Raw genomic sequence first — 25,470 nt, forward strand, 5'->3', positions numbered from 1 at the left:
TTTTATTATAAAACCAATATAAAAAAGTGGGTCCCACCTTCTACTAACTTTTTCAACCAACTTTTCTTTACCTTTCTTAAAAGTAGTATCTCAAAAAAAAAAATGTGAGATATACTAAAAAAAAATATATTAGCTTCAATTGTTTCCTTTTCATGCTCCCTAATCAACAAATTTTGGCTCTAACTTCCTCTAAATTTTAGGATTCTAGCAAATCTATATATCATATTTTTAGCTATAGAATCAAAACCCTAAGCCACTATCTCACTAAAACCCAATCAAATCCACCTTCAATCCCACTCCCACAATCCAAAACTCCCCATGAATCTCTTCCACCACAGCCCCGGCGGCGATTGGGAGGAGAGGAGCCGCCGCACCGCCGCCGCCGACCTCCCAAAACCCTACAAAACCCTAACCGAAACCGACCTAAAAAACCTCCAAGAAAGCGACATCTCCACCGTCTCCGCCGCCCTCTCCGTCCCCCGAGGCCTCGCCTGCTCCCTCCTCCTCTCCAACCGTTGGGACCTCCACTCCGCCTGCGACAAATGGCTCTCCGCTGCTGTGACTCCACCGATGCAAGGATCGACGTCGAAACACGTGATTTGCAACATCTGCTTTGAAAAATTCCGCCCCTCGAAAATGGCCGCCGGCGGCTGCGGCCATCTCTTCTGCTTAAAGTGCTGGAGTAGCTATATTGGTAACTCGATCAACGACGGCGCCGCCTGCTTGACGCTCAGCTGCCCCGAGTCTGGCTGCGGAGCGGCTGTGACGTTTGAAATGGTTGAGAGATTCGCGCCGGTTACGAAAATTAAGAAATACCGCCGCCTTCTCCGGCGGTCCTACGTGGAATTGAATCCGAATCGAAAGTGGTATTGTTACAGATATATTTATTTGTTTTATGCATGAATTTCACTTATAATATGTTTCGATTTAAAGTCTCATATACTAAATTTACTAATTGTATTCGTTAACCAATTGAAATCATTGGGTTGCTCTATAAAATTAATCCAATTTTATTTTTTTAAATTTGCCGAACATTTACTATAGGGAGCTGTTTAAGTTCATATTCTTTGGTATGGAAGGACGAGAAATAAATTCTGATGGTGTTTGGGCGTGTAGGGCCCACATATATAACATCCATATCTTGTTTTCAACATTCCGAATATAGCTCTTGAATTAGTCAATTTTGAATTTTATATAAATTTTTTTAGTTGGTCTTCTGACCAAAATACCCACATTGGGCGGGAACAGAAATGAATTTAGGAGGGCTAGTGTTGTCATTTCAGCTTCATTTCGGGGTGTGGAATTCGAGACCACTCTCATTTACCACCTAATATATGGGTATAACATTGAACTTTAACAAGTACTAGGAGTATTAATAATGTATCCCACTATCTATTGATGTTTCATCTTATGAAACAATGTATGTATAGTCTAATTACCCACCACTATCTAATTACCCACCACTGTCTACCGGCAACTATTTATCTCATTTTCTTTTAAATTTTTTGAAGTTTCGCATTAAAACTTAGGAGGTCCCCAAAGTTTTTATTTTCATCTTTTATACTTCATTCGTCCCTAAAAATTTGTCACTTATTTCCATTTTGTAAATCCCTAAAAGTTTGTCACTTTTCACTTTTATTGTTTTTGGTAGTGGATCCCACATTCCACTAACTTATTGTGTCATATCAAATGGTGACAAATAATATGGGACGGAGGGAGTACTATTTTAAAATTTTTGCAATATTATTTACTCCCTCTGTCCTCAAATAAGAGTCTAGTTTTTTCATATTACATGTCCGTGAATAGGAGTCCTGATCCATTTTTACCATCGCGTCCCACAATAAGAGTCCTATTTTGTCATTTTAGTTTGTCGCATAATAAAGTCTTATTTCACTTTTACCATAAATGGTATGTAGGTTCCACTAACTTTTTTCCATATTTTTTTAATATTTCTTAAAATCCTGCGTCGCTAAGAACTGAGATGGTAGACCGAGGGTGCACTTCACTTCCAAATTTTTTAATTTACATAAGAAAGACTATATAAAAGAGGATTTTATTTTGTTTGGCTCTCAGGTGCATACATAGTTGTTGGGATTTGATTTGATTTGATTTGATTTGAGTTTGTTCGGCGCTCAGGTGCCCTGCCCCAGAATGCAACCTAGCAATCGAGTTCGAATTCGACGGGAGCATGAGCCGGGAAGTCGTCTGCGCCTGCTCGTACACCTTCTGCTTCCTCTGCGCGGTGGAGGGCCACCGCCCCGTGTCGTGCAAGGTGGCGGCGGCGTGGCTGGCGACGAACAAATCCGAGGCGAAGAGCGCTGCGTGGATCGTCTCCAACACGAAGCCGTGCCCCAAATGCCACCGCCCGATCCAGAAAAACCAAGGCTGCAACCACATGATCTGCGGAGCCCCGTGCAGGTTTCACTTCTGCTGGAATTGCCTCTCGCCAATGAGTAACCACGACGTCAACTGCCGCAGCCTCACGGCCGAGGAGAAGGGGAAGATGAAGATACCGATGAGCGACGTGGCAAGATACGCCCACCACTGCGAGAGGTGGGAGTTTTACGAGAATTCGGGGAAGGCGGCGGTGGGGGATTTGCAGCGGGCGAGGGGGCTGTGCGGCGACGGGAAATTGGGGTTTGTGGCGGTGGCGTGGGAGCAGATTGTGGCGTGCCGGCGCGTGCTCAAGTGGAGCTGCGCGTTTGGGTATCACGTGGCGGAGGCGGCGCTGCTGGAGTATTTGCGGGGGGAGGCGGAGGCGGCTGTGGGAATGCTGCAGCGGTGCGCGGAGGAGGCGATGGGAGATGAAGGGGTTTATGTTGATGAGGGGAAGTTGAAGGGGTTTGAGGTGAGGATTTTGGATCTAACACGTGTTATGAGGAGGTGTTTTGATACTCTGGTTTCGGCGTCGGAGAATTGGTTGACTGAAGTTGGAAGCTCGAAGACGGGCAAGCCTGTGACAAGGCCCGTGATTGAGAACTCGAAGGGGCGTATTGGGAGCTCGAAGACGAGCAAGCCACAGAGAAGCTCTGAGACAAGGCCTGGGTACGAGAGCTCAAAGGGGAATATTGGGAGCTCGAAGACGAGCAAGCCACAGAGAAGCTCTGAGACAAGGCCAGGGTACAAGAACTCGAATAGGATTATGTACTTCTTCTCTACCTCTGACTCAGACTCAGACTCAGACTCTTTATCCTCCGACTCAGGCTCAGAGTCAGAGGAGCCGAAGAGGCTTAAGTACTCCACCTTTGAGCTTGAGAAGTTGAGGTGGCATAACTCCTCCTCGATTGAGACGGGAGAAAGCTCCAAATATGAGAAATCGAGGATGTAGGTAATAGGGTTTTTATTGCTTTATTGTGTACTACTCCCTCCGTCCCACTAAAGATGATCCACTTTCTTTTTTTTGTTTGTCCCATCCATACTCATTTCTATAAATGAAAACACCTTTATCTCTATTTTATTCTCTCCCTTACTCTACTCTCTCTACTCAACACATAAAATAAAACTGCATAAAACTCCGTGTTGTCTAAGGAATGAGTCATCTTCCTTGGAGCGGAGGGAGTAACATTTTTCGTTTCCCTAGTAAGTGGAGTAGTTTCTTAGGTTTTGTGTCATTTCTCAAGGACCTTTATTTAGAGATTACTTAACAACTTTATGGTTAAAAATTCACAACAAATGTTTTGCATGATAAATTAAATTATCTGAAATAAATCAACATTTTAATAATTAAGTTTTGGTCAGTGTTCATCAATAGACTTATCTTATAAAAATATAAAATTAGACGAAATTATGTGTTCAAATTTATTGAAAATTTGCCAAAATTTAGGATGCAGAGAAAAATGAGGTAGTTTTTCATAAAGCGAATGTAATGTACTTGAAAAAACAAATAAACGTTCTTAACTGAATAAAAATATTTGGCTAGCCAATCTTTTTTTGTAGGGCGCCTGCAAGGCTTTAGTTTTAGTTAGAAAATAAAGGCAATTACAAAGGAATTGTTTATCCAGTACGATATAGTCTATATATCTACGTTTGGGAATGATATATCTAGCCAGAGCTTACTATGTAATTTTAAAATGATTCTACCATGATGCCTCTAGACTCTAGTTATAAGCAAAAAAAAAGAAAATTTTAATTTAACTCACACTAGGAAACAAATTTACAATGAAATAGAGAATAAATCGAATATATAGTAAGAAATATAATAAGCTCAATCATTTCCTTACATGCTCCATAATTAACAAATTTGGACTCTAACTTTCCCTGCAATTTTTTCATTATTCTTTTAAATAATGTTAGAAAATCTTTTGAACCCAAATTTCTTCAATCCCAAAATCCAAACTCCACATGAATCTATTTCACCACCGCCGCGGCGGCGATTGGGCGGAGAGCAGCCACACCACCACCGCCGCCGGCCTCCCGAAACCCTACAAAACCCTAACCGAAACCGACATAAAAAACCTCCAAGAAAGCGACATCTCCACCGTCTCCGCTGCCCTCTCCGTCTCCAGAGGCCTCGCCTGCTCTCTCCTCTTCACCAACAGCTGGAACCTCCACTCCGCCTGCGAGCAATGGCTCTCCGCCGCAAGCATCGACGTCGAAACACGTGATTTGCAACATCTGCTTCGATAAATTCCGCCCCTATCAAATGGCCTCCGCCGGCTGCGGCCATCTCTTCTGCTTACAGTGCTTGAGTAGCTATATTGGTAACGCGATCAACGACGGCACTGCTTGCTTGGCGCTCCGATGCCCGGAGTATGGCTGCGGAGCGGCTGTGACATCCGATATGGTTGAGAGATTTGCGTCGGAATCTGAAATAGAAAAGTATCACCGCCATCTCCGGCGATCCTACGAGGAATTGAATCCGAATCGAAAGTGGTACTGATACAAATATATTTATAATATGGTGAGGATTTTGAGTCTAGCTCGTGTTACGAGGAAGCGTTTCGAGGATTTGGTTGTGGCGTCCGAGAATTGTTTGACTGAAGTTGGGAGCTCGAAGACGAGCAATCCCCAGAAAAGCTCTGACTCTAAATCCGAGCCGAAGAGGCATACGTTTTGGAGGTTGATTAAGAGACTTATCTTAGAGCAACTCCAAGGAAAGAAGGTAAATGAAAAGGGTATATCATGCTTATACCTTCTCAAAAAGTGTAATATACCTTTCTAAAAAGCAATCAACTCCAATGATAAAAGGTATATAGAAAGGTATATCATTTAAAAAAAATAAAATAATAGTACAAGATGCATTAAAAAACATAAAGTGTAATACCTTCTCAAATACCTACCCCCTTGGAGAATGATTTTTTATGAAAAGAAGGTAAATATGGTGGTTATATGATTTTACCTCTCCATCAATAGAGAGGTAAAGATACCTCTTTAAAATGGGAAAATGTATAATACCTTCTCAAATACCTCTCCCCTTGGAGAATGATTTTTCATGAAGAAAAGGTAAATATGGTAGTTATATGACTATACCCCTTCATTTACTTCTCCCCTTGGAGATGCTCTTATAAGGATACAAAATTAAAGAACTGAGTTAGAAATTTTTGAAAAATTATCTTAGAAGGATACAAAATTATATAGTATATAGATAACTATTTGAGTTGGAAATTTTTGAAAATCAATCAAAATTTAGGATGCAAAGAAAAATGAGGTTCCTTTTTAAAGCACATGTAATATACTTGAAATCACAAATTAATTTCTTTAATTGAATAAAAAATGTCGTTAGCCAATCATTTTATTAGTGCATCTGCCGGAAGATGACTTTAATTTTAGTTAGAAAATAAAAAATGACATAATAAGTGTATTTAAAAAAAAAAGAAAAGCAAAACAACCAAATCCAGATTAACAATAGAAATTCAATTGAAAAAAAGAATTATAATATATAAGCATTTAATTTTTTACTTAATCATTTACTATAAGTTTCCACCCAATGGTTCGGCCACTAAATTATGTTTTGGATTCGCCACTGGCCTGATTTCCTTGTTCACCACCTTCCACAATAACATTTGGTGTTCTAATCCTAAACCTCTCAGCTCTAAACTCATTCACTCCATTGATTTCTTCCACATCTATTCCTCTTCGACTCATGTACTTCATGCTCATGCTCCCACTCTTGATGATTTGTTTCTTCTTCATCTTCAACGCGTGCCCGATCTTCACGAACACTTCCTTGTGGTGACGTCGTTCAACATAGATCTCGCCAAACATCTCTAGTGCGCTCAGAAGCCTCGGTCGACCCTCTTGCCCGAGCTCCATCTGATACAGTGGGACGTTTTCGTCGTCTTGCCTGCTTGAATAATCAAAGGCAGGGTTGAAAAATGAGGGCGCACCATTGTGTAAGGATTCATATGGCTTTTTGTTCAAGAGAGTTGTTGATTATAATGTTTGTAGAGGTGGAAAGGTGTTGCTTGGTAGTGATATGTTTAGTATGTTGTAATATAGGGATTTGATGATAATGTTTGTATTTATAAGTGTGTGGAAAATGTAAGAAGCAAGTTCCATGCAATAACTTAGTTTGAAGAAGTCAAATTAATCTATTTAGAAATAGTCAATTTTGCCAAGCTGGAGAAAACGTGGCTAATTAAGACTTGGAATACAAGAGTTGACCTTTTCTATTCTATTTTAGAGGTGTATGATGTGTTCAAATATCTATTTGCTTAACGAGTAGTCTGTCTCCCAACAATTCCTAAGTTTCAAAATCAAACCACAAAACACAAGAAGGTAAAAAACAATTAAACCTAGTCCTGAATTGCGATAATCGGCGAATTCTGCCAGAAAGTGCATTGTTTATAATTTTCTTGTGTATTCGTTCGGTGCCTTTTATATGTAGTTATTTTGGATTATGTATTTGTTTTTGTTAATATATTAATTTCACTACATTTTTTTTGTTATTTATGCACGAGTTGCTTTTTTTTTTGCTATTTTGTTCGCCATTTCTATGGCTCGAGCATTTACACTACATCAAAATGAAATTACTACGTACTTTATTTGGAAATCTATTACTAGTAATTTTCACGGTTCATTTTAATTATGTAGCTTATGAGAAATGTGATCATATTTTGGAGGTGTATATGATGGGCCTATAAAAGATCTTATTTTCCTATAACGAACTAAAATGAACTAAAAATAACCTTAGTTGTTCGAACTTAACAATATAAAATGCAATTTGCCTATAACTAAAATACAATCTGCGAAAATGATGTACAACTTGACAAATGTGTATTACATTTTTCGTGCCACATGGCATCATATGATTGGAGATACGTTAGCACTCTAATTAAGGATGCACCCTATTGCTCCCCTTATAGAATATCTAAATCATATCATTAAACCCTAAACCACTATATCATTAAAACCCCAATTAAATCTACATCCAATCCCATAACCCAAACTCCCCATGAATCAATTCCACCACATCCGCGGCGGCGATTGGGCGGAGAGCAGCCGCACCAACGCCGCCGCCTTCCCAAAACCCTACAAAATCCTAACCGAAACCGACATAAAAAACCTCCAAGAAAGCGACATCTCCTCCGTCTCCGCCGCCCTCTCCGTCCCCAGAGGCGTCGCCTGCTCCCTCCTCTTCAGCAACAACTGGGACCTCCACTCCGCCTGCGACAAATGGCTCTCCGCCGCCGTGAATCTGCCGCCGCAAGCATCGACGTCGAAACACGTGATTTGCAACATCTGCTTCGATAAATTTCAACCCTCTAAAATGGCCTCCGCCGGCTGCGGCCATCTCTTCTGCTTAAAGTGCTGGAGTAGCTATATTGGTAATTCGATCAATGATGGCGCCGCTTGCTTGATGCTCCAATGCCCGGAGCCTAACTGCAGAGCGGACGTGACATCCGACATGGTTGGGAGATTTGCATCGGATTCTGAAATTGAAAAGTATCACCGCCATCTCCGGCGATCCTACGTGGAATTGAATCCAAATCGAAAGTGGTACTGATACTGATATTTTATTTGTTTTATATTCCACATGATTTAATCTTATGATATGCTTTGATTTAAAGTCTCATTTACTTACTTTATCAGTTAAAGTAGTCTTTATTTTGCCATTCGGTTTGCTGATACAATTAGTTTACTTCTATTTTTAAAAACTTATCATCTGATATTTATTAAGTACTCCCCCGTCATTGATTAATTGTCACTCTTTGATCGGGCACGCATTTTAAAAAATTTAAAGAAAAGTTTGTTGAAAAAGTTATTGTAATGTGAGCCCCACTTACCATTTATGTTAAAAATGAAGTGTGACAATTGTTGAGGAATAGACTGAAATAGAAAAGAGTGACAATTAATCATGGAAAGAAGGGAGTAATTTCTAATTTGGTATGAAATTTTATGCAGTCCTATTTTTTGGATTGAATGGAGAAAATAAAAAGGCTGAATAAAATGCAGGGAATGATATTTCAATATTAGAGAATGTGACTTTAGAGTGTGACATAAAAAAAAAAGGAAATGTATAGTATTAGTGATGTGACACTACTTATCTACTTATCTATTTTATTTACAAATTCGCAATTAAAACTCGTTCCGTCACAAAATCTTTATTTTAAGGAGACTATAAAAAAAGTGATTAGTAATTATAACATAGTTTATATAGTAATTATGTGATTCATTTATATAGTTGTTAGGATTTGATTTGATTCTGATCTCAGGTGCCCGGCCGCGGGGTGCGACCTAGCAATCGAATTCGAATTCGGCTGGAGCACGATCCACGACGTCGTCTGCTTCTGCTCGCACACCTTCTGCTTCCTCTGCGCGGCCGAGAGCCACCGCCCCGTGTCGTGCAAGGTGGCAGCAGAGTGGCTGAAGACGAAGAAATCCGAGGCGAAGAGCGCCAAGTGGATCGTCTCCAACACGAAGCCATGCCCCAAATGCCACCGCCCGATCCAGAAAACCCAAGGCTGCGACCACATGACGTGCGGAGCTCCGTGCTTGTTCTACTTCTGCTGGAACTGCCTCTCCCCGATGAAAAACCACGGCGACACCTGCGATCGGTACACGGCCGAGGAGAAGGGGAAGATGAAGATGCCGGCTAGCGGCGCGGGCAGATACGCTCACCACCGCGAGAGGTGGGAGTTTTACGAGAATTCGGGGAAGGCGGCGTTGGGGGATTTGGAGCGGGCGAGGTGGCGGTGCGGCGGCGGCAAAATGGGGTTTGTGGCGGCGGCGTGGGAGCAGATTGTGGAGTGCCGGCGCGTGCTCAAGTGGAGCTACGCGTTTGGGTATCACGTGGCGGAGGGGGAGCTGTTGGAGTATTTGCGGGGGGAGGCGGAGGCGGCGGTGGAGAGGCTGCAGCGGTGCGCGGAGGAGGAGATGGGGGATGAAGGGGTTTATGTTGATGAGGAGAAGTTTGGGTTGTTTGAGGTTAAGCTTTTGGATCTAACACGTGTTACGAGGAAGTGTATCGATGATTTGGTTGTGGCGTCCGAGAACTTTTTTACTGAAGTTGGGAGCTCGAAGACGAGCAAGCGCCAGAGAAGCACTGAGACAAGGTTTGAGCATGAGAACTCAAAGAGGCATAGGTACTCTGAATCCTCTGACTCTGATTCCTCCGACTCTGACCCTGAATCCTCTGACTCTGATTCCTCAGGCTCTGGCTCCGACTCTGAATCCTCTGAATCTGAATCCTCTGACTCTGAATCTGAATCCTCTGACATCTCATCAGAGGATGAGAAGTCGAGGAGGTATGACTCCTCCTCAGGGAGGTATGGGGAGTCGAAGAAGCGCAAGTATTCCACCTCCGAGCATGAGAAATCGAGGAGGCATAACTCCTCCACAAGGAGGTATATGGAGTCGAGGAGGCATAAGTTCCTCTTCAATCGTTTGAAGTCGAGGATACATAACACCTCCTCGACCCAAAAGACCGGAGAAAGCTCCAAATATAAGAAATCAAGGAGGTAGGTGGTAGGGTTTTTTATTTGGTTTTGTGTCATAAGAGTTGACCTTATCGTTCTTGTTTCGTTTTGATTTTGTGCCATTTCTCTTTGAACTTGATTTGGAGATTACCTTAAAAATTTAATGTTCACAAGAAATGTTTCTGATATAAAATAAATATAATTAAATTATCTGCAATAAATTCAAACTTTTAATAATTAAGTTTTGGACACAATTTTCATTAGTAGACTTATCTGCACACAAAATTAGGGGTAACTATTTGTGTTGAATTATTTTGAAAATCGGCCAAAATTTAGGATGCAAAGATAAATGAGGTCATACTAAAAAGCGCACGTGATGTACTTAAAAACAAAAATTAACGTCCATAATTGAATGAAAAAAATGTCGTAAGCCGATATTTTTTTAGTGCACGACAAGTTGGAGATGACTTTAATTTAGTTAGAAAATTAAAAAAAACGACATATACAATAGTCATTTAAAAAAAGAGCAAAAAAGCTCGTATATATAACAGCAACAATAGAAATCCAATTGAATAAAAATAAATACATTTGACATAAACACTTAATTTCTGCTTGATTCATTTACAAGTCTCCAATTGCAGCCACACACTTAGATTAACTTAAAAAAAATAAAAGAATGTCAATTAATACTATACATTTATTTTGAACCTTTTGCAGTCTGATCTCTTAGTTGAGGTCGGCCGGAAACGCCATGGCCGCTCCCGATCTGCAACTTTTTTTTATTTTTTTGAAGAATAAGTCAAACCCTATTTCCAGTCAATGGTTCTGCCTCCGGATTATGTTTTGGTTTCGCCACTGGCCTGATCTCCCTGTTCACCACCTTCCACAATCACATTTGGTGTTCTAATCTTAAACCTCTCATCTCTAAACTCATTTACTTCTCCCATATTTATTTCTCTCATATTTATTTCTCGCTGTCTCATGGACTTCATGCTCATGCTCCTCTTCATGCTCCCACTCTTGCTCATCTGCTTCTTCTTCATCTTCAACGCATGCCCAATCTTCTTGAACACTTCCTCGTGGTCTCCCTTGAAGATCTTGTCGAAGAACTCACGTCGTTCCACATAGATCTCCCCGAACATCTCTAGCGCGCCCAAAAGCCTCGGGTCAACCCTCTTGCCCGAGTTCCATCTGATGAAGTGGGACGTCTTCGTCTCGTCTGGTCTGCTTGAATAATCGAAGGCGGGGTAGGAAGACGAGGATGCACCATTGTTTGATGGCTCCATGTAGTATGTGGGTGTAGAATATGTGTAAGGATTCATATGGCTTTTTGTTCAAGAAAGTTGTTGATATTGAAAAGGTTTGTTTAGTTGAGAAGATGTTGCTTGGAGATTTGTTTAGTATGTTTGTAATGTAGGGACTCAATTAGAATGTTTGTATTTATAAGGGTGTGGAAGAAAGTTCCATGTAATAACTTAATTTGACAAAGTCGAATTAATTTATGTAGAATCAGTCAAATTGCTAAGCTGGAGAAAACTTGGCTATGACTTGGAGCACAAGAGTCGACCATTTCTGTTCTAGATATTTTAGATGTGGATGATGTGTCTAAATATCTATTGCTTATTTGCATTATAGAAGTCAACACTTTTATAACCTTGAAAAGTATAAGACTAGGTTTAGTTAATTTTTTTTTTTACCTTAGTGTGTTTTGTAGTTTATGTTTGGAACTTGAAATTGTTGTGAGACCATTCATCTGGATGCTCGAATTGTCAAAAAGTGCATTGATTATCGTTTTCTTGTGTTTGTTCGTTGCTTTTTTCTATAGTGTTTTTAAATTGTGCATTTATTTTCGTCTATATATTAATTTCATTGTTTATCTGTATGAGCTACTTGTATATATAATGCTATGTTGCTCACTAATTCCATGGCTCAAGCATTTGTACCTCATAGGAAAAAATTAACTTTATTTGGGAAGCACCAATTGAAGTTTAATTAGAATTGGAAGAAATCCAAATATCTTTAGATAAATTTTTTTCTTGTCACACGCAACTTTGTTTAATGCCATATTAAGATAAGTTGTTGCTTAAGCTATACATTGATATAGTTGAACTCCGAGATGAATGGATTCTGAGTGGATATATGTTAATTCTTAGCTAGACTTGTGATTAGCCTTAATTAAAGCTATTATACATTATTATCGTATTTGGTTTGCTTTCACGTTATTATTTGCTACTAGTAGTACTATTTTATAGGGATTAATCATGTATTTATATGTAAAAACTTATCTATACGCGTATTCTTCTTAAGTTGGGTGAGATCAAAATTATTCGCAAATTTTCTTTTGTACGAACTATTTCATGGATAATACTAACAAATTTTCATGCTCCAAAATACTATTCAAACATATAAATAATTGGCTGTAGTTTTTTATAAATTTATTCTAATAAAATATTAAAAAGAAAAATCGTTGTCATTCATAGTCGAAATAATAGAATTGCAGGGAAAAATTGTGGTCCACTTACTTTTAAAAATTTGTTTAGTTATTATTTCTTTGGGAAAGAGAGCTATGAATATTTGAATTTTCATAGCTTAAATACATAATTTAGGTTGTTTTGAGATCTTTCTACCAACAAACAATTCCGATAATATATAATAATGTGATTAATTTTAATACACTCTACTAAGTGATAAACTATATATTTTGTATGTTTTAATACACTTACAAAATATAATAATATGATAAAATATATCTTAATAATTAGACTCTTAGTCAAATGTATCACACATTGTTATAGGTCATGATCATTTATTATTAGTATCACTTTTTTCTATGTTTCCATCGTTGAACATGACATGCAATAGTAGGCCATGCCCTACTCTATTAAATTTGATCCTATGATGAGACAATCACTACATATATGTAATTAGTATAGAAAGAGACAAACATATTCAAATGGCAGATCTTATTATAATGATGATACATTCTTTAAAATTGACCTTTGGACAAATGAAAAATAAACACAACAAATATGTTCTAAATATATTGAAACTATTGGTTGTGAAAATAAATAAAACATCTAATAGTAAATCTATAGATTGCTTTATAAAATTAAAAACAATTAGAGATGTGCTGTGATTTACTACTCCGTTTTAAAGCAAGAATATACTCTCTCTGTCCCATTAAAAATGACACGTTTTTTTTTGTTTGTCCCATTAAAAAATATTTTCTAAAATGGAGACAACTCTATCTCGATTTTTTATCTCTCTTGTTTTACTCTCTCTTCATTAACTCACAAAATAACACTACATAAAATTCCGTGCCGATTCTCAAATGCTTAATTTTAAGTGGGACGGAGGGAGTATATCATACTGTAGTCCTCTTGAAAATCATAAATCGTACGAATCGTCACACCAGAAGGAAACCAAAAAAGAATAAAATAAAAAAACCAAAATTGCATAGTACTAATTTAATTTGTATTATTTTTATCTGACGAAGTCGAAGTCGAAGTCGAAGACGAGATTATGTAATATGGAATCAGTCAACGTTGATTTGTACTTTCAATATTTTAGCGGAGTAATTTGTTCTGGAGTGAGTGAAAATATGAAATGCTTCCAAAATTTCTCATCAATTTCATTTGAACTTTAATTTAGTGTGTGTGTGTGTGTGTGTGTGTGTGTGTGTGTGTGTGTGTGTGTGTGTGTGTGTGTGTGTGTGTGTGTGTGTGTGTGTGTGTGTGTGTGTGTGTGTGTGTGTGTGTGTGTGTGTGTGTGTGTGTGTGTGTGTGTGTGTGTGTGTGTGTGTGTGTGTGTGTGTGAGAGAGAGAGAGAGAGAGAGAGAGAGTAGAGAGAGAGAGAGAGAGAGAGAGAGAGAGTGTGTGTGTGTGTGTGTGTGTGTGTGAGAGAGAGAGAGAGAGATATGCCTAATTTTCTTATTAAATCACCGAAAGCCTAATTTTCACATTAATTTCGTTGAAACTTTCTCTCATTAATTTTGCTAAATATAATTATATTTGAATAATTTTACGATTAATACTTAATGCCATATAAGTATTCAATAAAAAAAAATTAGAAAAGACACTCATATTTGAAGATTCAACTATTCAATAATTTTGTAATGAATTTGCTGAATTTCAAATTTATTCAAAATTTCAAATTATTCAAACACGTTTCAGTGTTCTGCTTGAGAAGGAAATATTAGATTTCCTAACTTTTGACCTATTACTAATTAGTTATTACTCACATTTTCTTTGAGGAAAAGTACACGAAATATATATTTAAAATCTGAATATATTCCCTATTCCTCATTCCTGACTTAAAAAATTACTCAATATATCTTGAGACGAACAACAATGAAGTATCTTGACTTTTATATTTGGACTGTATAACTGAAATAAATTATAGAAAAACAAATTTTCTGCAAATTAGGTAGTAAAGTGCTAAGAAATATACCTCGATTCGTCAAAGTCTTTATTGTACCGTGAAAGATGCTCCCATGCATTTCTTCCCCTTTCTGGAACAAAAATCAGCTACTAAAAGCTAAAACTCCAATTTCTACTATAGTGCTTCTTTTAGATATAAAAATTATAAAAATATAAGTTAAACAAACAAAAAATAAATTAAGAGAAAAAAAATAAAAAAAAGATAGTATATTTTTTTTTCAATAAGTACATAATTCACTTACACATACCTTCCTGTAAATGAATACGGCTCAGTTACACTGATACAGAAGAGTAATATTTTACCTACAATTCACAACTACGTAGTTCCTTACTTGTGAGTTGATTATTATTTTCATATAAAACGACTATGGAGCTTCTTAGTTGTGAATTTATTCTCTTTCTCCTATATTTAACTAATTCAAAACCAATAAACTGCTTTCTCACCAATTCATGTTGATTAAGTTAAGTATGCATATTTGTATCAATACAGAACTATTTTAAATGCTGAACGCAGAATAAAAAAAAGGGTTTATTATAAAAAACACATTTTGCTTTGTTTTTAGTTCATTAAAAAAAAATTAGATTATTTAATTCATCTTAAAATCTGAATTTCCTATAATATACTAAAAATAAAGTAAAAATGTTCTTTTGGTGTTGTCTTATACTGATATACATTTTTTTTGGTTATGCATTAAGGCGAAGTTTTGCCTATAAAATACCCTATTAACTTACATATTTTCTACGAATGGGTAAAGTGCGTAGGAATATGAAACCTGGATTATTATATTCCCAAGATTCAATTCAAATTTCAAAGTCTTTGTTTACACCGTGGAACAAGCTATTCCCATTTCCTAGCTCCCTTTCAATATCCAACAAAATTCAATACAAGACAAAACCCCAACTACTATATAAACACACACCACACACACCAAATCCTCATCATTCACCACAAACTCACAAAGCCAACTTCAAAAAAGACAAGAACTCCACACACAAATTTGAGACTAAAATGCCGAGCCACCAAGAAAAGATGATTCACCACTTCCCGCGGCGCATCATACTGGTGCGTCACGGAGAGAGTGAGGTGAACGAGGACGAAGGCGTCCTCGAGCACGTCCCCAACCACAAGATCAAGCTGATCAAGAAGGGGGCCGAGCAAGCTCGGGCAACGGGGCGGATGATAAAGGAGATCGTGTCGGAAGGGGAGGCGTGGAAGGTTCTTTTCTACGTCTCGCCTTCTAATCGGACGAGGGAGACGATGGAGGAGATCATCTCCCGGGGCAGAACGTTCGAGAAGAATCGGATCGTTGGAGTGAGAGAAGAGTGTAGATTGAGAGAGCAGCATTTTGGGAATTTTCAGGATTTGGAGGAGAGGAGGAAGATTAAGAGGAGTAGGGTTAGGTATGGGAAGTTCTTCTATAGGGTTCCCGAGGGTGAATCCAGTGCCGATGTTTACGACCGTGTTTCGAGTAAGTTCCTCGTCTCGTGTTTTCGGTTGATCGTAGTTGTGCCTGCAACTTTTAGGGGTAATAGTCATTTAATTTAAATCATGAATTTTGATCAGATTCTGATTTGATTTCACGCACAAAATATCATCTTTTAATGAAAACCGGCAACAAAATAATGAAACATCTAGTTAGGATCTGAATTATTCAATATAGAAAGAATACACTTAGAATCTTGGATTCAAATATCTCACACATTTTCAACATTTTATAGTAGTAGTTGGTTTTTAATCTTTGATCAATTCAATTGAAATTTGGAACATATATTATGCATTGTTACAACTGAATTAAATTATTAATGTCCTTAACCAATATTCTTACCACAAAAATTCCTTTTTTTTAGGTTTTCTTGAGGGGCTATGGAGAGACATGGAATCCAACAAATTTAGCAATGAGATGAATTTGATAGTAGTCTCACATGGACTCACTATCCTTCTATTTCTCATGAAGTGGTTCAATTGGACTGTTAATCAGTTTGAAGAGCTAGCCAATCCAGCTAATTGCGAATACCGAGTCCTAGAGCTTGGCCCGGATGGCGAATATAGTCTTGCTTCGTACCACCAGCTAGACGAGCTCAAAAAATGGGGATTATCTGACGAGATGATCGAGGATCAAATTATTCGAGCTCGAGGTCTCCAGCCTTTTCTTGATCGGAAGTGTCTCGTTGCACCTACCGATGATTCAGCATCGGACGACAGCATCGGAGATTATTTCGACGAGAAATGAATTGGCAAGCCTAGTAATTAAAAGTATTAGGGCTTGGTCTAAAAGGTTTGATGTTGGTTTAATTCACTAATAATTGTTGTTAATTTGTATTTGTTCATTATTATTTATTTATTGGTGGGTGTTTATGATGGTTAACATTATTCAATTGTTTTGTACGCATTTATATCTTGCATGATGTTGTACGTCCAGATTTTCTTGTTATGTATTCTTATATCAATAATGAAAATAAAGTGTTCTAATTTTTAAAGTTTGGTTGTAGACTTGTTGTTGACTTTTTCATGATATACTCTTTATGGTCTATATAAATTAATCTACTTTAGATTATTTGTTCCTGAGCCCATTCTCAAACTAACAAATCATTTGGACCCACTAAATTATGGTTTTCGGAGGGACCATGCTGAATTGCTGATGGATATATTATTGGTCACATTTTATTTTAATTATATTAATTATTTAACCAATATAATTTTAACATATATTTCAAATATTTGTACACATTATACTAAATTAAACTATTTTTAATTGGCATAAATATTGTTAAATAAGTTATTTTTCAAAGGTATCATGCTAAACTTTATTGTGGATAAGTTATTCACTCCCCATCACCCATACTTTATCTTATTAATTTCTATGCTTGGCTTCCGAGTTAAGGTTAAAAACATAGAAATAAATTAAAAGTTTCAATCATTTTATTCATATAAGAAAAGACATTGTTCGTTTTTTTCAGAGTCACCAACACTTAGAATGTGTCCCGACACCAAACTTGCTCATTTTTCAAGCAATATATTATTAGAGGAAAGTCAAAAATATTAATAATAACTCCACGAAAGTACACTAATTACTTGATTAATTCCAACTACATATTTCAATCTTGTTATCGAAATGATGTACTAATAAAAAATTATTATAAATATAATAGACTATTTGATAAAAAAATACTATTTCACGTGTATATATATGATTAGCTATGAAATTATAATAGTACTATAAAACCACCAAGTGGGCATACCACACAATTGTAATATGATTAAAGCAAAAGCAACAATGTGGATGAAATCATAACGTGCCAAAGAATACATATGGATCAATATATATAGGGATTAAGGAACCACAATTTGTTCATATAAAGTATTTGAGAATGATGAGTATTGCAAGCATGGGGAGCAACGGCCGGCCTTCGACGGATGAAGGTGACGAATGTGAGGCTACGAAGACGGCGATCTCGTCATATCTAGAGAGAGAAGAAGAGATCGAGAGGAAGAAAATGGAAGTGAAAGAAAGGGTCGAGTCTCAACTCAACCGTGCCGAGGAGGAAACCAGACGGTTAGCTCAAGTTTGGGAAGTAAGCATTTTTTTTCTAATAAAATAAACTTAATTATTTTTCTATTAATTAAATATATGTGATTATGTAGTCAAATTTAGTCAAATTCAAGCCAGTCACATAATTTTGTGCATGATTAGATGATTGTAAAATTTATCCATAAAAGAAGTTAGCTATAGAGAGTGAACCTAAGGAGTTTAGATTATTAATTTTAATTTATGTTTTATGATGAATGTTGGATTTAAATTATATTTTTGAGTTTTGATTAATGTAATAGGAATTAGAAGTGTTGACTGATCCAATGAGAAAGGAAGTTGGAGCTGTGCGCAAGAAAATTGACTTGGCCAACCGCGACCTTAAATCTCTTGCCCAAATCTGCCACAAGAAAGTAACCTTTCTATCTCTTATACTTTTTCCGTCTACGAAAAAAATAATGCCCCAGAAAAAGAGGAAAGACGATTTTTTTTAATACAATATATCATTAAATGTCTCATTCAATTTTTATTCTTTCCACTATCAGAGTTCATATAAAAATGAGATACACATTTCACTAAATTTTTTCCATTCATATTCAACCGATTTCTTAAATCGGTATGTTTAATGGTGGATATAAAAAAAAGAAGAGGAGAGAAACTATAGTTAAGAAAGGGGAAACTCAATGTTGGCCCAAGCCCACACAAGCCCAACTATATATATCGTCCTTGGCCCAATAATTGATGACTATTGTCATACTAGTTCGAATTAAGTAATTTCAGCACAATTAAATGTGATTATTTTTGAATTATATCAAAATTAAGAATAGTTAATTTATGGTTAATTATAACTTTTGCATTTTACATCTTGAAATTTGGCACAGGAGAAAGAATACAAAGAAGCAATGGAGGCTTTCAAAGAAAAAAACAATGAAAAGGCTCAATTAACCAATACCCTTGTGGAGGTAAATTATATGCTATACTTCACATGAATTTATAATATGTTTAAGAAATTTTGTTTACAAAATGTTCGTCTCTACGTAAATAAAATCAATTTATAATATTGCATAAAAATACTTTATATAAATACCTATTTTATACTAGTGACGAATTCTTCGCAAATATTATAAAGTTCAAATAATGTAGGAAGAGAGATTTGTGCAGCATCAACCTTAAAAATGATATATTTTCTATATATTGATGATTTATAATTATATTTATTTTCACATTTGGTGCAGTTGGTGAGTCAAAGTGAGAAAATCAGAATGAGGAAATTGGAAGAACTCAGCAAGATTGTCAGCTCAAACACTTGAAAACAGAATGCAAATCAATATTAATGTTGGTTAATCAAGTATCTAAATCTAATTTGTTTAATAATGTCCTTTTATCACCCAATGTCCATAATATCACTTGACCTTTAATTTTGCAATTTTAAAAATTAGTTGTAAAACCATGAATTTAACATTTTCTTAATGTAATATTTTAATTTTCTATTTGTAATATATTGTTATTTTGATGCACATGTGTTTTAAATTGGTGACGCAATTGAATTACTACTATATACTGTGTTTCTGTTGAGGAAAATGATAAACGAGTGATCTTGTTGTCGTAGAATTTTTCAGATACCATAACAATCCGAGATATGTTTAGCAAGTATGACTCTAGATATTTATCTAGACAATTTTTTTTTTGAAATTTTGAAATAGTGTACAATAATACATGTGCAAAATAATAAAATAATATCCTATATCTATCAAGCATATTTTGAAAGTTTGATTGCATCTCTCCACCTGGGCTGTCTATTGTGTCAAGGACCAAGTAATCGCGTGGATACAAATTTTGAAACGTGTCTTATTAATATTTTAGTTTTACAAATATAATTGACAATTATTTTGTATAAAAACTAAATTTAAATAAAAGGTTAAACAATCAAGGTTAATGATCAAATTTGCACAAAATTTTTTAAAATTCAACTTTTGTAATCGCGACGAAAATTCTCACCTTTCAAGTATTATTATTATTACTATTATAATAGAGGATGATAAACTAAAATGGGCATTATATTTTCACATAGCTTAAATATTCAAACATCAAAATCGCTTATTCGAAATAGATTTGAAATATCATGATAATTTGTGATAAATTTTACTACTACTATTTAGTTTAAATAAAAAAACAAATCAAGAAAATATTTCCAAAAGTGGAATTTTTACACACAAACTCAAAATATTTACTCAATTATGTGTTCTCCGAAAATTAATAAAAAAAAATTAATGTTATTATAGCATGAATAAGAAAATATTTCCAAAAGTGGAATTTTTTACATAATCTCTTTTGAAGGGAAAAAGCAATCAACACCAATAATCAAACACTTTCTGAACAAAAAAAAAGGACTACTGTTCCCGAACAATTTCTCTCCGATCAAAGCTAATAAGCTATTTCAGCTCACAGAGAGACAAAGAGGAGAGACTAAACCAAGCCAGCACAGATTTTTTCCAATACAAGTAACTGAAATTCGCTCAAGCAAAGCAACGCAGTCACTGGTTCAAGAAAAAACAGCCAGCATATTAGTTTTTGCTGCAATTCTCTCTTTGCATCTGAAAGGACCCATTTCTTACCGATATTCCTGCTGTTATCACTCGGTAAAAATCGTTTCTTGCTTCTTTCTTTGTTAGGCTTATTTTTGCTTATACTTTTTTCTTCATTGTTAGGCTTATTTTTGTTAGGCTTGATTTTGGAGTTTGATGTATTGAATCTTCAATTTGGCTAGTTTTGTGATAATTAATTGATTTTTCTATCAGAATCTAGAGTAGAAGTTGATGAATTGAAAGGAAAGGGTTTGTAGAATCTTTTGGGGGAAATGAATAAGACTATCCTATATTTAGCTGAAATGAAATTATTTGCTGATTTTCTGGGGATTCTGAACTGATTTGCAATGATGTGGTTAAAAAGCTGATTTAGAAGAGATTCAGTTTAGTATTGCTCTTAGTTTTTACATTTGGATATTTAAGTAGGGATTATTGGCATTTAAATCAGAATTTTGGTTTAGTTCGATCCCATGACTTTTGAAACTGGAATCATAACTTTTCCATTCGCAATTGTCCCACGATGGTCAGAATCGAAGTATGATGTGCAAACAATACCACGTCGTTTTGGATAAAACGACAAAACGACGTCGTTTTAACTAACACTCAAAATAGAATGGCGTTGTTTTGTCCAAAACAACAATGTTTTGCTCTCACATCATATCTGATTTTGCATATTAGTTTAGGTTTTGACCACCGTTGGAGAATAGCGAAAATTTGAGAAGTTATGATTTTTTATTCCAGTTTCAAAAGTTATGAGATTGGCCGGAAGTCAAAGAAAAATATTGTCTTACATGACAGTTATCCCTTTTAAGTGCGGTGTGAAGTTTCTGCTTGTCTGTTTTGTTCCCAACTCAGTTTTTTATTGCTTATATAGTATGCTAGGATTTATTCGTTGGCGGGAAAGCCTTCGTGTGTACTTGATTACAACGATGAGGATAGCAATGACTATCTTTGATGCTTTCTGAAGTGGTTGAGTGTTGATTCTGTTAGTCTGTTCAATAACATTGCTGATTGTGCGTATGAATCCTGATTATATGATTTTCCGTCTTCATTAGGCATCGTTTCTTGAGGTGGATTTCTTGGTTTTACCTTTGCATAAAGTATTGAGTTTATGAACTGTGCCTCAAGCTTGCACTGTGTCAATGGCAACTGCTCAAACAGTATTACCAGTTTGTGGTGGTAATATACGTTGCTTTCTTAGTTCAAAGCCCCGTCTCAGCAGATCTTGGTCAGGGTCTCATTCTCGGTCTTTTGTGAAATATAAAAGAAGAAAGGCTGCAGCTTGTTTCGAACCTATCAACTTCTTCAAAAAACCATACAACGATAGTTCTTGTCAGTTTCTTCGTTCAGTCACCTCCAACCGCTTGGGCCTTAGCAGATGCAACTGCGAACGAGCTGAGAGTTTGAGAGGATTAACATCCGAGGACGGGTTTGGGACATCCAACGGTGGGATTCATAGCAATGGAACTATATTGCGTGAGGGTAACACAGATTCTATTGAGGATGAAGCATGGGATCTGCTAAGGGAATCAATCGTGTACTATTGCAATAGCCCTGTAGGTACGATCGCTGCAAAGGACCCCTCTGAATCCACCAATGTTCTCAACTACGATCACGTTTTTATCCGTGATTTCATACCTTCTGGCGTCGCTTTCCTGCTTAAGGGGGAGTATGATATTGTTCGTAACTTTCTTCTTCACACTCTTCAGCTGCAGGTGAGCATTTGCCTTAATTGTAACAAAGTTTAACCTCTCAACTTTCTTGTGATGCTCTTTAATCCCGATCGATAGAATAAATGAATAAAAATTATATTTGCAGAGCTGGGAGAAAACTATGGACTGCCACAGCCCCGGTCAAGGGTTGATGCCGGCTAGTTTTAAGGTGCGGACGGTGCCTCTGGAGGGGGACGACACTGCAACAGAAGAAATACTGGATCCCGACTTTGGGGAAGCAGCAATTGGGCGTGTAGCGCCCGTCGATTCTGGTAGGTGCTGAGACATTTACAGTGTAAGCTTTCTCCACCGTGAATTGCCTACATGAATGTCGTTGTTTTGTGAGAGTAGGTCTCTGGTGGATTATCTTGTTACGGGCGTATGGAAAATGCTCGGGGGATAAATCTGTTGAGGAGAGAATAGATGTCCAGACTGGAATTAAGATGATCCTTAGACTGTGTCTCGCTGATGGTTTTGATATGTTTCCTACGTTATTGGTGACCGATGGTTCTTGCATGATTGATCGCCGTATGGGAATACATGGCCACCCATTGGAGATTCAGGAAAGTAATTCTTTCAAATACTTTTCGTTAATAGATATAATGGCAAAATTCCGGAAAACCAAAATTTGGCTGAATTCTAGTTCGTCCCGCAACTTGAAAAATCAGCCGGAGAAACCATGAAGTTTGATTTTTTTTGCAATTCTTTATGAATAGACATCTTTTTAACTCACTGGTGGTGATATCCGCGTCTAATTTCCTGATTGCCGTATCAGATACTACACTTTCTCAAAAAATTTCATCAACTTGCGAACAAATTCAAACTTAATTGTTTTTCCAGCCTATTTTTAAAATAACGAGATGGACTAGAATTTGACCAAAATTTTCATGTTCCTTTCGGCAATTTTCCCTGAATATAAATATATATAAGCACTCCCTGTACACCGAATTTAATACGCGTTTTCTATGCTCCATTTGAGTATTGTGTTTTTGTTGTTTTCATTAAAAGCTTCACTTCGATGAAACCTCATCAAAGTTTCGGCTTCACATCTAGATGTAAATGTGATTGCAGGCTTTATTCTACTCTGCATTACTATGCGCACGTGAAATGCTTGCTCCAGAGGATGGATCAGCCGACCTTATCAGAGCATTAAACAACCGTCTTGTTGCATTATCATTTCATATTAGAGAATATTATTGGATCGATATGAAGAAACTCAATGAGATATACCGATACAAGACTGAGGAATACTCATACGACGCTGTTAACAAATTCAATATCTACCCCGATCAGATTCCTCCTTGGCTCGTTGAATGGATGCCTCACACAGGAGGCTATCTAATTGGAAACTTGCAGCCTGCTCACATGGACTTCCGTTTCTTCTCTCTGGGAAACCTGTGGTCTGTAGTTAGCAATCTTGCTACACCGGAGCAATCACACGACATATTGGACCTTATTGAAGCTAAGTGGTCGGATTTGGTGGCTGACATGCCGTTTAAAATATGCTATCCCGCTCTTGAAGACAAGGAGTGGCAGATCATAACTGGCTGTGACCCCAAGAACACGTACGCTTTTATCTTCCTTGTCATTTGTCCATCTATCTGTATCATGTATTTATCTTCCTCGTCACAATGTTTCGGTTTATTCTTTTTGCAGGCCTTGGTCCTATCACAATGGTGGTTCCTGGCCAACTCTTCTTTGGCAGGTAGACTGCTTTCTTTAATTCGGAATTGGTTTGTCTCTTTGATTTCTTAGTCTTCTTGAAGTAGCCGGCTTGCAAGAATATGTCCTAATCGACAACATACTCTAACGGATTGAATTGAATAATTTTGAGCTTGTGTGATCTTTCAGATACTCATTAATCAATCTAATCTATAACCGATGGCCATAACGTCTGCGGTCTCATTTCCTTTGCAGCTAACTGTTGCTTGCATCAAAATGGGACGACCCGAGATTGCGGAAAGAGCCATCAAGACTGCAGAGAAACGCATTTCGAAAGACAAGTGGCCGGAATATTATGACACGAAGAAAGCAAGGTTCGTTGGGAAGCAAGCCAGGCTATTCCAGACATGGTCTATTGCAGGATATCTCGTCTCCAAGCTTCTACTCTCCAACCCTAACGCGGCCAAAATGTTGACGACCGAAGAGGACTCTGAGCTCGTCAATGCCTTCTCGTGTGCGGTCAGCAGCTCGAGCCCAAGGAGAAAACGGGGCCCGAAGAGTTCCCAGAACCAGAAGGCTTATATAATTTGAGGATTAGCCACTTATATATGGAACAGGTTAGCACTTTCAAGATGCTTATAATTTACTCTTTAAAGCAAGGGTGATTATTTATTGGTTTGATTAACTAAACTGAAGTGTTCAGCTTGATCACTGAAATTAAGAATGTTTTATGAGATTAAGAATAGGGGTGTATTTTATGAGATTAAGAATAGGGGTGTGCTTATAATTTGAGGATTTCTTTGTTAAAAGGAAAAGTACAAAAACCATTTAACTCGTTTACCAATTACAGTATGTTTTATGAGATTAAGAATATGGGTGTGTTGGTACGATATACTTTTTCGAAGCTGTCATACTTTACCGAATATTCGGTACGAGTATAAATCATACTTTACCTTACCGGAATTCGATTTATTGAATTTTCGGTATGACCAATTTCAATACACCTTACAACATTTTGTTTTCCGTAAATTGGAATTGTATGGCATATACCGGACTTCAGTATGGTATCCACAGTTCCGTTATACCATTATATAATAGTATTATATTAAAAATATGTAATATATGTATAAATATATTCGTTGTTCACAATGTATACCATTTTTATTGTATATATTGATTTCATTATATATATGGTATAACATAAATTCCGGTATGTACTATATACCGAAATAAATTATAAAGAAGTAGACACACAATTGCTAAAGGTTATGAAAAACACATGCAAAGAGAAGGCTAGCCTTAGTACAACATAGAATCGAGATAGATAGCTTTATTGCTCCTACTGTCTTCTGACTTGATTTCTCACAACTCTTCTTCCTACATCCCTTCTCTTCTTCTTTTTGCGGAGGCTGACTATCTTCTCATAAACATCCTCAATTTTCTCAAAGTATCTCTCTCTGAAGCTTCGGCGAAATATGAGCACCCATAGAAAGCTTCCGAAGCCCACAACATAACCAGCAGCAGCAAACACATAATCCCACTCGATCTCCGTCTCCCCATCTGATTCCACAACATGAGTGTTTGTGCAGCTAACGCTAAGAGGGAGACCACATAAACCTATGTATCTTCCCAGTTAGCTGGTTCACTGAGGTCCAACGCTCCAAGCCCCGTCAAGTTACTCAATGACT

At 36.9% G+C, this 25,470-nt stretch overlaps 5 protein-coding genes across 5 annotated transcripts; all 5 read left to right on the forward strand.

The window, feature by feature from the left end:
- Nucleotides 1-318: 318 nt before the first annotated feature.
- Nucleotides 319-3,328, forward strand: LOC125190609 (probable E3 ubiquitin-protein ligase ARI11). The gene is made up of 2 exons (XM_048087949.1): nt 319-866; nt 2,137-3,328. Exons 1-2 carry the CDS (start codon nt 319-321, stop codon nt 3,326-3,328), a joined length of 1,740 nt encoding a protein of 579 aa, XP_047943906.1.
- A 4,065-nt stretch (nt 3,329-7,393) lies between these two features.
- On the forward strand, nt 7,394-9,903 carry LOC125190615 (probable E3 ubiquitin-protein ligase ARI5). Its single transcript, XM_048087961.1, has 2 exons — nt 7,394-7,884; nt 8,655-9,903. Exons 1-2 carry the CDS (start codon nt 7,394-7,396, stop codon nt 9,901-9,903), a joined length of 1,740 nt encoding a protein of 579 aa, XP_047943918.1.
- Nucleotides 9,904-15,251: 5,348 nt separating this feature from the next.
- LOC125223952 (phosphoglycerate mutase-like protein AT74H) lies at nt 15,252-16,774 on the forward strand. Its single transcript, XM_048127277.1, has 2 exons — nt 15,252-15,765; nt 16,145-16,774. The coding sequence occupies exons 1-2, from the start codon at nt 15,306-15,308 to the stop codon at nt 16,525-16,527; spliced, it is 843 nt and encodes a 280-aa protein (XP_047983234.1). The 5' UTR covers nt 15,252-15,305; the 3' UTR covers nt 16,528-16,774.
- Nucleotides 16,775-17,589: 815 nt separating this feature from the next.
- On the forward strand, nt 17,590-19,379 carry LOC125223980 (reticulocyte-binding protein homolog 2a-like). Its single transcript, XM_048127309.1, has 4 exons — nt 17,590-17,869; nt 18,126-18,236; nt 18,705-18,785; nt 19,059-19,379. Exons 1-4 carry the CDS (start codon nt 17,666-17,668, stop codon nt 19,131-19,133), a joined length of 471 nt encoding a protein of 156 aa, XP_047983266.1. The 5' UTR covers nt 17,590-17,665; the 3' UTR covers nt 19,134-19,379.
- Nucleotides 19,380-20,167: 788 nt separating this feature from the next.
- On the forward strand, nt 20,168-24,549 carry LOC125223943 (alkaline/neutral invertase E, chloroplastic-like). The gene is made up of 7 exons (XM_048127265.1): nt 20,168-20,462; nt 21,464-22,123; nt 22,227-22,392; nt 22,472-22,683; nt 23,192-23,685; nt 23,777-23,825; nt 24,038-24,549. Exons 2-7 carry the CDS (start codon nt 21,551-21,553, stop codon nt 24,371-24,373), a joined length of 1,830 nt encoding a protein of 609 aa, XP_047983222.1. The 5' UTR covers nt 20,168-20,462; nt 21,464-21,550; the 3' UTR covers nt 24,374-24,549.
- The last annotated feature ends 921 nt before the right edge of the window (nt 24,550-25,470 follow it).

This window comes from Salvia hispanica, chromosome 1, assembly GCF_023119035.1.
Source record: "Salvia hispanica cultivar TCC Black 2014 chromosome 1, UniMelb_Shisp_WGS_1.0, whole genome shotgun sequence".
Classification (NCBI taxonomy): Eukaryota; Viridiplantae; Streptophyta; class Magnoliopsida; order Lamiales; family Lamiaceae; genus Salvia; species Salvia hispanica.

What these genes read in the sequence shown, in the direction of transcription:
- LOC125190609 (XM_048087949.1), top strand. Translation starts at nt 319, where the DNA reads ATGAATCTCTTCCACCACAGCCCCGGCGGCGATTGGGAGGAGAGGAGC. An exon ending in TTGAATCCGAATCGAAAGTG is followed by an intron (nt 867 to 2,136) that starts GTATTGTTACAG and finishes TTCGGCGCTCAG; the next exon opens with GTGCCCTGCCCCAGAATGCA.
- LOC125190615 (XM_048087961.1), top strand. Translation starts at nt 7,394, where the DNA reads ATGAATCAATTCCACCACATCCGCGGCGGCGATTGGGCGGAGAGCAGC. An exon ending in TCGGATTCTGAAATTGAAAA is followed by an intron (nt 7,885 to 8,654) that starts GTATCACCGCCA and finishes TTCTGATCTCAG; the next exon opens with GTGCCCGGCCGCGGGGTGCG.
- LOC125223952 (XM_048127277.1), top strand. Translation starts at nt 15,306, where the DNA reads ATGCCGAGCCACCAAGAAAAGATGATTCACCACTTCCCGCGGCGCATC. An exon ending in TGTTTACGACCGTGTTTCGA is followed by an intron (nt 15,766 to 16,144) that starts GTAAGTTCCTCG and finishes CCTTTTTTTTAG; the next exon opens with GTTTTCTTGAGGGGCTATGG.
- LOC125223980 (XM_048127309.1), top strand. Translation starts at nt 17,666, where the DNA reads ATGATGAGTATTGCAAGCATGGGGAGCAACGGCCGGCCTTCGACGGAT. An exon ending in GGTTAGCTCAAGTTTGGGAA is followed by an intron (nt 17,870 to 18,125) that starts GTAAGCATTTTT and finishes TTAATGTAATAG; the next exon opens with GAATTAGAAGTGTTGACTGA. An exon ending in CCCAAATCTGCCACAAGAAA is followed by an intron (nt 18,237 to 18,704) that starts GTAACCTTTCTA and finishes AATTTGGCACAG; the next exon opens with GAGAAAGAATACAAAGAAGC.
- LOC125223943 (XM_048127265.1), top strand. Translation starts at nt 21,551, where the DNA reads ATGGCAACTGCTCAAACAGTATTACCAGTTTGTGGTGGTAATATACGT. An exon ending in TGTAGCGCCCGTCGATTCTG is followed by an intron (nt 22,393 to 22,471) that starts GTAGGTGCTGAG and finishes TTGTGAGAGTAG; the next exon opens with GTCTCTGGTGGATTATCTTG. An exon ending in GCCACCCATTGGAGATTCAG is followed by an intron (nt 22,684 to 23,191) that starts GAAAGTAATTCT and finishes ATGTGATTGCAG; the next exon opens with GCTTTATTCTACTCTGCATT.